At 39.5% G+C, this 12,030-nt stretch overlaps 1 protein-coding gene across 2 annotated transcripts in view; it reads left to right on the forward strand.

Annotated features, from left to right (window-relative positions):
- The window catches only part of Atrn (attractin), a 195,647-nt gene that overhangs the window by 129,423 nt on the left and 54,194 nt on the right, over nucleotides 1-12,030 (forward strand). For both annotated transcript variants that reach the window (XM_004634258.2, XM_023718635.1), the window contains 4 exons: nucleotides 1,674-1,811; nucleotides 5,092-5,185; nucleotides 6,079-6,131; nucleotides 10,755-10,849. In XM_004634258.2, coding sequence (XP_004634315.1) covers nucleotides 1,674-1,811; nucleotides 5,092-5,185; nucleotides 6,079-6,131; nucleotides 10,755-10,849 — 380 coding nt within the window. The remainder of the gene's footprint in view (nucleotides 1-1,673; nucleotides 1,812-5,091; nucleotides 5,186-6,078; nucleotides 6,132-10,754; nucleotides 10,850-12,030) is intronic.

The raw sequence follows: 12,030 nt of genomic DNA on the forward strand, positions 1-12,030 counted from the left end.
AAAAAATTGGTAGGACAGTTTCAATAATTAATACAATGCATACATTCTTCCTAGTGGTTATTTGCTGTACAAGATGCAGACATGATATCCTATTTACTAACGCTATTACAACAAATCCCTCTATTAAGAGAATGTAACTGTCTATCCTAACCATTTTGAATACACAGATACAAAGTGGACATTCATCTGTATCCCCTTTTTTATTTAGTTCTGTCATTTGAATATTATAGGTGTGTTAACTCAGCAAAACATTCTAAGAGAGTCCGGTGTATTGCTTTGATTTTGATGCTACCTTTCCTTTTTGCCTCACACTCTTGTTGGCTTATCCTTATTCTGAATTTTCTGTAATTTCATGGAGATTTTTGAAGAAAAAGAGAAAGAAGCAATTTTTTAAAAAAATCTTTTTATTTGAACAGGAATAGTTTTGTTTTGTAAATGATTTTGTATGTATAACATGATTTGCCCTTTGCTCATGTTCACAGGAACAAAATGTGTACCTTGTAAAGCTTAAGTCATTTGGGGGCAGGCATAACTGATACAGTCTTTTTAAGTCATAGTTATATAAATTCTGCATGTTTAAAATACCTACCAGGATGGGTGGCTAACAGGAGTAAACAGAACACCTGCAAAGCTAGGAATATTTGCCAGGACTACATCATGCTAACCAACTGTTAACTAACTAAGCCAGTCAGGAGACTGTGCTCACAGTTGACAACCTCTGCAGTGCACATCCTGCACAGCTGTCCTGAGTAGCCCGGAGAGGTCCAAAATGCATATGCTTTCTAGCTGTAAAGTCCTGTATGCAGCAGGAGCTTTAGTGATAACACCTCTGGAAATGTTTATATGTTTATATAAACAACTTTTATAGTAATGAAAATTCAAATCAAACTAAACATTAGACTGTAAAAGGATTATTAAAGAACTTATAATTCATAGAAATCATTTTGCTATTTGTTTTATTTATGATAAATGAAATAATTTAAAATAATTTTGATCTACGTTGAGATATCAAAATTGCATATTAACATGAACAAAACTGTAAAACAGTATAGGAAAATAGTGGAAGGAAAGCTATTAAATATGAGGGGTGTTCTTTAGTACGATTGTCTATGACTTTCCAACTCCTTGTATTCTGCAGGTACACCATCATAAGCATATGTTATTCTTTATAATGAATAGAAGCTATTTTTTTCCATAATTTTATTGAGAAATAGCAATGAGGAAACTATTTTCATTGTTGATATTTTTATCTTATTTTTCAAATTACTTTTTAGTGTTGCAGGTTTTATTTCTTCTTGTTTTGTACCTGTCTCTTGGGTTTTGTTTCTTTTTGGTTTTTTGAGACAGGGTCTTGCCATGTAGCCCAGGTTGGCCTGAACACACAGCTATTCTCCTGCCTCAGGTCCTCAAATGCTGGGATTATAGGTGTGTGCCATCACACCTGACCTCAGTCTTGCTGTGTATTCTAGGAGGGCTTTGAACTGCTGTGCTCAAGTGATCTTCTTGTCTCAGCCTGCTAAGTATCTGCGACATGGACACATGCCACTAATTATAATTAATGATTTTATAGTTAGAGGCAATAAAGAACCTTCACAGATACAAATAAGTCTTGTCAGACTTGCACCACTCAACTTTGCCATGGGAGAGGCTTCTTAAAGTTCTTCTCCTTTCAGCTTGCCAGTGCAACGGCCACAGCAGATGTATCAACCAGAGTGTCTGTGAGAAGTGTGAGAACCTGACCACCGGCAAGCACTGTGAGACCTGCATATCTGGCTACTATGGAGACCCCACTAACGGAGGCAAATGCCAGCGTAAGTTACACTGATCGGGGTTACTGCTGGAAACCAGGTGGAGGCTGTGCTTCTCTTAGACTGGAACATCTTGAAAGGAAAAGCCATTTGTTTTTGGATGCAGCATTTTGTATTAGGTCTTGCTTGTGAGGAGTTCAGCTGAGCTAGAAGAGAGCTGCGCCATTGGGTTCTAGACTGGTATGTTAAAATAAAAAGCCAGCCATGAAAGAGTTAAGGCTTTCATCACAATCAGCAGTGGTATAAGCAAAGGCCACCAAGACAGAGAAGGAGCTGACTTCCTGTTCCTTTCTCTAGTCAGGGTAAAAGAGGGTCAGGATATATGGAAGGTCAGGGTGGGTGGAGGGTTGGCACCAACAGTAGGATGTGATTTTACCATGAAGAGAGCCTTGTCAGCAGCTTTGCGGGTTCTGAGGTTGTGGGAAGGGAGAGAGGGAAAAGCTAGGAATGAGGAAGTTTCTGGAACTGAGTCAGAGTGAAGAAAGTATCTTCAGGGTTTTTTCTTTTCTCCCTTAAAGAGGCCTCTGCTTGAGGCATGAGGTTAAAACTCACAGGAGTTGTGGTGGGGCTATTCTGGCGTCTGTGATTGGGAAAGCAGCTGTTCTCCTGAGGTCATCATGGAAGCCTCTAATGGCCTATAGACAGGCCTGAAAAACCACATGTTAATCAGGAGCTGCACTCCTCAATATTTAAGTATATTTTAAAGATTTAGATAGTACTCATTTGTGTCAGATAAAAGTCTGCAAGCTACCAGGCATTTAAATTATTGTTAGACTATAAGTTATGTTTTTTAAAATGACAAATGTCACCAAGGAACTGATATTTTAAAAAATTTGTTCTAGTTTCCAGGTGACTAATAGGACCCTTCTAGTTGAAAGACCCCATCAGGTTCTAAGCAGGAAAAATAATTAACAAAGGGTACCTCTACCCACTGCTCCAGACTCCATAACATGTTCTTCATTACCTGAATAGGACAATGGTGATCTAGCTGTATGCCCTTAATCTTTCTTGGGTTCAGTTTCCTCATCTGTAAAATGGAGTTATAGGTGGTGGTTGTAATTAAAGCAGTCAGGGGCCAGGGAGATGGCTCAGTAGAATAAACGCTTCCCTGGCAAGCGCAAGGGTCTGAGTTCAATCCCCGGTTCCGCCAAAAGTTTTTTTTTTTTTGGTGGAACCAGGGATTGAACTCAGGCCCTTGCGCTTGCCAGGGAAGCGCTTATTCCACTGTGCCGTCTCCCCAGCCCAAAAATAAATAAAATTTTAAAAATTAACATAAAGCGACCAGGGGCCGGGGAGATGGCTCAGTAGGATAAGCGCTTGACTGGCAAACACAAGGATCTGAGTTCAATCCCCAGTTCCACCAAAAAAAAAACCCCAAAAAACCATAAAGCGGTCAGAACAGTGCAGTATGCAGTCAACAGTCAGAAAATGTGAGCAATGACTGTTACCCATCTTTTTTTTAAAAAAAACAAACAAACTATTTTTTGTATTTTAGGAAAGGGCCTACAGAGTGTTCAGGGTCTCACTACTAGATCGGACTCGTAGTGATCCGCCTATTTACAGCCTCCCAAAAGCTGAAATTATAGGCGTGCACCCCCACACCCAGTCTCAATTGCTGTCTCAGCACGCCCCGGGGGCAGGGCCAGCATAGCTGGCCTGGGGATCAAGACTGTTACCCTTCTGGTGCATTTCTCACTACTCTGAAATAAAGTATCCTGCTCAATTACTCAAGCAGTAAATATATACAAGGAAAAATGTGCTAACAGACATTCAAGACATAGATCCCTTTATTATTCTCAAGGTCAGGCAATCTACCCAGGCACTCACAGTGAGATGTGGCCAAGCTGGGAGCCACATCCAATAGGTACTGACTTTAATTATTGGTGTTGATGTATCTCCAGGTGACCATCTCCAAATGTGTACCTACCATCTAGAATGTCACATTTTCCTTTGTAATATGCATAGGGCCTTAGTATAGTTGTCCAGAACTTAGGATTTATTTTATTTTTTGGCGTTCTAAAGAACAATAGAAAGTATAGTTTTTTTAAATGCCATAGATGGTACCAAGTCTTTAATGTTTTCCTCTCATGATTATATAGTCCTTAGCAAAGGACAATAGCTGGTGTTGTATTGAATGTGTGGTTTGGGGGGCTTTGAGACAAGGTCTCAATATGTAGTTCAGACTGGTCTTGAATTCACTATGTAGCCCAGGCTCACTTTGAACTTACAGTCCTCCTATCTCAGTCTTCTGAGTACTGGAACTGTAAGTATGTACCACCATACCCATTTTGAATGCTTGATTTTTTATTTTGGTTTTGCTGGGTTTTTTAATTTTTATTTTATTAGTACATGTACATGGAGTTTACATTCATCTTGGGAAATAGGAACATGTGTACAGCATACCATGATTCTTTTTAATCCCCTTCACATCTCTGCCTTCTACCCTCCCTCCCTCCATCTCTAGATCCCCTTTTGCCATTTTCACTATTATTATTTTTAGTTCATATCTATGATAATGTTTACATTCATTGAAAGTACATGTATATGGCACATCTTCAATCTTTTATATACTCTTCCCATCCCCACCCCCCCTTGACCTCTGCTAATTTGTAAGTAATTTGTTAGGAACAAATGTAAAATGAAAAGATACTGCGTACAAAGAGCTTCATTTATTATGACCAGAGTCAGATGTACCATAACTCACCCAGTATGATGGATGAAGACAGGTAGAGGTGTTGAGCAGGAGGGAGAGGGAAAGTTTTCAGTAAACACAAAAAGGAGAGGGAGGTGAATGCTAAAGGACCTTGAAATACCCACCCTGTGGTGGGAGTCCCTCCCAGTTCTGAGCCCCCTGTCATTCAAAATCTGAAGCAGAGGGCAGCCTCCCTCCAGAGGGCAGTCCAACCCAGAGCATCTCCACTAGGACAGGGAGCCAGCACCTGGGATGCTGAAGATGTTTTGTAAATATTTTCTGACAGATGAATTATGAGACTGTAAAAGAAAATCTGTCAAAAAGGTCAGGAGTAATTGGTAAGGTAGCAGTAGGAGCCAGCTTTCTCTTTCCTTCTGTCCTTTGACTTCGGTTTCTTTAATGTCACCTTTGCATTATTTATTGAAAATACTTGAAAAATTACTTGAAAAATCCTGAATCTTCTCCACTAGATACTCTTGTTTTAGCGTGTCTTTCCTACCATACCCAATGGAGACCATTATTTGTTTGGGGAGAAAGTCTGTGAAGTGAGCGTAAGCCAGTTGTGACCTGTGCTCCTTTTCCTCCTCCCAGCATGCAAGTGCAATGGACATGCGTCGCTGTGCAATACCAATACTGGCAAGTGCTTCTGTACCACCAAGGGCGTCAAGGGGGACGAGTGCCAGCTGTGAGTACCACACCCTGTACTCAGGGAGGGCTGGGGCTAGGAAGGGCAGAATCTCCAGCTTAGCTTATCTGGGCACAGTGCTTCACCCAGCTCTTGCCCTTTTTCTCACATTTCCAAGCTGCTGTGCTTGCCTTGGTGGCTTTGTAAAGTGGAAAACTGAGTTTTCTGGTGTTTGTCAACAGTATCTGTGGGGAGATTAATAGTTCTTTTAGATGAAACCTATGGAGAATTTATGTTCTTTTTAAATATAACTTAGTTTTTCTTTAGACTGGTGAACACTGTTGAAAGATTTTTGTTTTTAAGGTAATTCTTAATATTAGGTTTCTCTTGCTTATGTTTATAAAGAACAGGATCAGTTTATCCAAGGAGAGCAGGAAAGAAGTAAAAAGTGAATATTTGAAACATATTTCAACTATACTTTTAAAATATGTAGGCCACACAAAAGTTGAAAGTACAGTTTTCATTGTAGTAAATGGGGTCTGTATATACTACATTTTGGCTTATTACATGTTTCTTGCAGCTGCCTATCCATTGTAACCATTGCTTTTGTACAGTTGGTGGTGTGCACTGCTGGGCAATCAGCATGAAAAGCCCTGCAAACTCCCCTTAGTTCATCAGTCTGAAGAATAGTGAAGAATATAATTATCTTGACTCAAAACTATTTGTTGGGGGCCTGCCTCTTAGCTCAGTTCTTTTAAGTGGCTGCTTCAGCAAAGCAGTCAGGCTCAGGTTGCTGTGGTTCGATCCCCACAACTCAAGCCAGCCAAACCTGCCCTGAAGGCATTTGGAGAAAAAAAAAAAAAAAACTATTTGTCATTTACCTGAGTCTCTGTTATTAAAAATGAATGTAGATTTTATTTCAAGGAGAAAATAATTCCATTTTTTTCTTCTAGATGTGAGGTAGAAAATCGGTATCAGGGAAACCCTCTCAAAGGAACATGTTATTGTAAGTGTTTTTCTGCTTCTTATTTGTAGAAACACAATAGTTCCACCAAACTTCTTTTTTGTTAACATGGTTTGCGGACAGTAAATGCTAGAAGAATGCAACAGTGACAGCAGAGCAGCAGCCATGGAAGTATCCCCAACAAGCACTGTTTTAAGCACTACTTTTGATTTACTTGTGGTTATGGTTTATGTTAGTGTGTCCATAGAAGATAGGAGGGGACAGTGTATAGACGTGAATCCCTGGATTTCCTTAGTGTCTCCTGAATCTTTCATGAGGCAGTACCTGACTGAGGTTTTCATTTCATATTTCAGGATACAGAAAAGAAAAAAAGTTATTAAAATATCAATGAAGGGCTGGTAAGATGGCTCAGTGGTCTAAAGCACCTACTTAGAACAAGCTAAGCTAAGCAAAGCACAGGGACCGCGGTTCGATCCCCCAGCGCCACATGCCAGCCAGCCCTGCCCCCTGGTGGGCTGAGCTGGCCACACACACACAAAAAATAAATGTAATAAATAAAAATAAATAAATATTAAAAAAAATATCAATGAAGTTTCATCACCTCTTTAGGAACAAATAATGTAAAATAAAATATCAAATAATTATCTTGAAGTGAAAGGTGAATCTGGCCAGATGTCCAGGTTCTTTGGGTAAATGCATTTCCTCCCTTTATGAGAATCCATATGTTAGGCCAGATTATGTAATAATAGAAAATGTTTGGCATATCCAATTATGTACCTGCCATACCAGGCTGAATAGCATTGTATTTGTGTTCTCAACATTCATGTGCACCTGGAATCTGAGCATGTGACAGGAGAAAAACTTCTTGATGTTGGCTAGGGAAAAGAGCTCTTAGATGTGATTTGTAAAACGTAATTCATAAAAGAAAAAGTTGATCAATGAGACTTTATGAAAATTTGTATATTACAAAAACTATCAAAAAATAGAAAACAAGCCCAAATCTAGAGAAAAAATATTTGTAAATCACATATTTGATAAAGAGTATTTTTAACCAGGGTCTTGCTAAGTTGTCAAGGCTGGGTTCAAACTTTGCAATCTTCCTGTGTCAGCTTTCCAGAATTAAGAGATTATAGGTGTGTGTCACTGTGCTCAGCTTGGACAGTGTTTTTTGATGTAATATTGAAACTAGAGAACTGGTCATAAAGGTTGAAATAGGAAGTAAAAGACTCATCAGTGTAATTTGTCATCTGGCCCATTAAGATATATTTATGGGGGAGCCAGAGAGATGGCTCAGTGGAATAAGCGCTTCCCTGGAAAGCGCAAGGGCCTAAGTTCAATCCCTGGTTCCTGCAAAAAGAAAAAGATATATTTATGGGGTTAAAAGCCAACACCAAGTTTTAGCAAGTGTTAAAAAACTAGAATCTTCCTGCATTACTTGGGAAAACCACAGTTAAACTTGGCCAGAATTCCTCATCTTCTACTCCCCCAGATGCTAGCACTCACCCTTTCTATTTTATGTTTCTATAATTTGACCACCCTGGATATTTCATCTAAGTAGACCTTGTGGTATGTGTCTTTTTGTGAGTAGTATTGTAATTGTTGTAATGTTGTCATTCATGTTATAGCATATGTCTGGATTTTCCTTCTTATGGCTGAATAATAGTTCATCATACTGTATAACATTTTGATCATCCATTTATCCATTAGAGCAACACTTGGGTTGCTTCCATCTTTTGTCTGTTGTTACTTATGCTAATGTGAACATGGGTATACAAATACTCATCTGAGACCTTGCTTTCAAGTTTTGGTAGTATGCCCATAGGTTGTAGTTGCTAGGTCATGCAGAAATTCTGAGTTTAATTTTGAGGTGTTGCTGTACTTTTTTCTATTATAGCTGCATCATTTTTGATTCCCATCAGCAGTGCACAAGTATTTTAGTTTTTCTGAATCCTTGCCAACACTTGTTATTTTCTGTTTTGACTTTTTTTTGATGGTAGCATTCTGGTGGGTATAAGATGATATCTCATTGTGAGTTCTGTTTGCATTTCCCTAATAAGCAGATTGAATAGTATTATTATACATATTATTAGTACTATTGAGCAGTGCTAATATTAATACTAATATTAATATTATTGGTGTTATTGAATATCTTTTCATGTGCTTATCAGCTATTTTTATACCATCTTTGAAGAAATGTTTGTTCAAGGCCTTTGCTCATTTTTTCAGATTTTTTATTGTTGATATTGAGTCACGCAATGGATTTTTTTTTTTAAAACAGGGTCTTGTTGTCTAGTCCAGGCTGGCCTTGAAGTGCTAGATAGCCAGGCTAGACTCAAACTCACAGTGATTCTCCTGCCTCAGCATCCCAAGTGCTGGGATTACAGGCATGCCCACCAGTAGACTTACCAATTCTGTTATAAAGACACATTGCTGTAGGTATATAATACCTACATTTATTTTTTAGAATATTTCTATTGATGAGTTATTAATTTTAATTTTGAGTTTTAGCATATTAAACAATAAGTATTTAACAGGAAAAAATATCCAAATAAAATACTGGTCTTTTAATGTTTATTGAGTTTATAAAAAAGCGTCAGAATTTTCATCAGTTGTTTTTTGGTGCACAAAGTCTAAGAAATAACAACAGAAATAAATTCCTATGTGAACTACAATGAAAATACCAGTAGACTTTTGCAACAGAAATAATCCTTTCTTCAGTTGTCACACCAGAGTAGTCTTCACACATGACAACTACTATGTGTCCCATGCTCATGTCTCACTTACACTGACAGCACATGTACATAGCTTTCCTTCCCTGTGTAGCAGGCTGCTCTTGTCACTTCTCTTGTCTTTTTTTTTTTTCAGAAGCTCCTTACTATGTTGTATACTTGCACTTGGCAGGAAAATGAGCTAGAATAAAAGAAAGTATCAAATATGTAATAAGTGCTGTCTTCTCTCATTGCTGGGACAGATACCCGACACTCGAAGGACAGAAAGTTTTATTTAGCTCACAGTTACTGGAGGTTTCAGTCCATACTCAGCTGGGTCCAAGGCAGCCTGGCACATGGCAGAGTGCAACCTTTCAGGGTGGTGGCAAAGAGCAAGAATGCCAGGGAGAGGTAGCAGCAGCTCAAGCAGCTAGCTTCTCTTCCCACCTTCCATTGTAATACAAATTACCTGCCCCAGGGCAGGTGCAACATCTATACCCACAGTAATCAATCACAAACTCCAGAAGTTGCCCCATGACTGCATGAGGCTTTGGGGATCACCTAGACACAAACCATAACAAGTGCTTAGAATAGACATGTGTATTTTAGTATCAGCCTTTTTTTTTTTTTTTCCTCTGCATTTAAGACAGGGCCTACATGGTCTCACTATGTAGATTTGGACTCACAGTGATTCTCCTGTCTTCAGCCTCCCAAGTGCTGGGATTATAGACATACACCACCACACTCAGTCTCAGCGCACCTCACAGGTGCACGGCAGGCCAGGGATCAAACCCCAGCTGCTGCACTCTGCTGAAGCAGGTGCTTTAGTCTGCTGAGCTGTCAGGCCAGCCCATCATATCAGCTTTTTACTTGCTTACAAACCTAAAAGATAATATCAGAAATAAATACCCATGTGAGCAATATAAATAAACAAAGGTCCACCACAGCAATAATCTTTGCTTCAACTGTCACACCCAAGGCAGTCCTCACACATGACAGCTGCATCTCCATGCACAAGTATTGCTTACACGGATAGCACATGTTTGGTTTTTCTTTTTGCCTGTCCTTTTTTCTCAGTCACAGTTAACATCTTTTTGTGGTTTTCATGTTGTCTTAGTAGGCCTTTGTGATGCTGTACCTGCTGCCCATGTCAGTTCACCATTCTGCTCCATAATTTTTTGGTTTAGTTCCCTGGGAAGAAACATCTTGTTCTTCCTCTGCTACAAATGAGCTCTTAGGGCCACAGAAATAGCTCAGTGGCATAGCGCCTGCCTGGCAGACACAAGGTCCCGAGTTCAATTCCCAGTATCAAAGAGAAAAAAAAGCTCCTATGAGTTCCAGTCTTAGTCCTTTGTGAAAGTTTCTTTTTTAAATTTTTTTTTAAAAATCTTTTATTTATTATTTATTTGGTACAGGGTCTCACTATACAGTTCAGACTTGTAGTGATCTTCCTATCTCAGCCTCCCCAGCATATGCCACCAGGCCCGGTTTCAGTAGCTGGCATGGTGTCTGGGGCCAGCATGGCATGCTGTACCAGAGATCAAACCTGGGTCCTTGTGCTTGCCAGGCAGGCACTTAGACCACTAAGCTATCTCCCCAGCCCAAAAGTTTCTGTGTGATATATTGTACTTGTTATTTTCTTTGTAAACTGCCAAACTGTTTATGCCACACATGTTTAGGATCATACTCCAGACCTAAAATCAACCATTTTTCCATGAAGTCCTGGTTTCTGTCACACTGTCACCTTAAATCATTGTATCTTTAAATAAAACCTAGCATATAGAAATTCAGCCAATATTTGTAGGCAAGGAAGATTATAGCCAAAATCACAAGTAGGACCATGTTAGGAGGGTATCTCAAATGAAGTGATACTGTGAAAGAGACTTGGTAGGTTTTAGAGGTCTTTTCCATTTTGTTCTGATTTAATTTTTAAATATGCATTTCTTTCTTTCCATAGATACTCTTCTTATTGACTATCAGTTCACTTTTAGCCTGTCCCAGGAAGATGACCGGTATTACACAGCCATCAATTTTGTGGCTACTCCTGATGAAGTAAGACCTTTTAAAAGTTTTTCAATGTGTTCTAGATGTGCATGGCTCCTTTTCTGGGTCATTTTGGATCGGGCCTTAGCAGCAGTCTCAGAGTAGAGTACGTGGGTGATCTTTGGAGGCATAGGCAATGTTACAGTCTACATTTTATCCTCTTTCCATCCCAAAGACAACAATATGATTGTAATATTTGTCAGGATTTGATGGTGCACAGACTGGCATTGCCTCCACACATACTTGGTTTGCCTGTCAGCACATGAGAGCAGATGGCAGAGAACAGACCATAGACGCTAAGATCTCCCATAAAGAAATAATTGATTGAAAGTGACACAGGTACAAGCAGACAGCAAAGGAGGTAGCAGAGTTGACCCCTTTCTCCTAAAATGAGTCCTTAGCCTCATTAGGAGGTAAAACAGTAAGAAGTGATCAGAAACAATTTTAAAGGTCAGAATGAATATTTGAGGTGGGAATTTATATCTATGGCCATTAATAATGGAACCCAAGCTGCCAGAGGCATCACCTGGTGGGAGAAAAGAGCCAGCACAGTGTGGCATTTTAGTGCAAGCTCTCCGAGCATGAAGAAACATCTATGTAGTTTCACTTCTTTCTATTTTTCTTAATGCTGGGGAATGGAAACCAAGGCTTTGCAGGTACTGAGCATAAGCTTTACTGAGCTATACCCCCAGCCCAGATTCCTTAATGAAATAGTCACTCAATATCTACTCCAAGGGCAGCCAAATAGCTCAACGGATTAAAGCTCCTGCAAGCAGATACAGGGGCTTGGCGTTTCATCCCCGGGCCTGCCATCCCAGCCTCGCCTCAGGGGCACACTGAGATGGCAATTAAGATTGGACGTGGTGTCGCACACCTGTAATCCCAGCTCTTGGGAGGCTGTAAGCAGGCAGATCACTACGAGTCCGATCTAGTAGTGAGACCCCAAACACACTGTAGACCCTTCCCTAAAATTAAGAAAAAAAAATCTACTCCAATGTTTAAGGAAATTTTACCACACTTGATGGTAAGCTATTTAGGAGCTTCTGTGGTAATTTCTTCTCAATAACATACCCCAAACCATTTACCATCATAAAATCATGTCACAATAAACATGACAACTATTACATGGAAAATAATATGGCAGTAACAACACATATTCCTTTATCAACAAATGTTATTAACAAACACTA

This window comes from Octodon degus, unplaced genomic scaffold, assembly GCF_000260255.1.
Source record: "Octodon degus isolate 3935 unplaced genomic scaffold, OctDeg1.0 scaffold00060, whole genome shotgun sequence".
Taxonomy (NCBI): Eukaryota; Metazoa; Chordata; class Mammalia; order Rodentia; family Octodontidae; genus Octodon; species Octodon degus.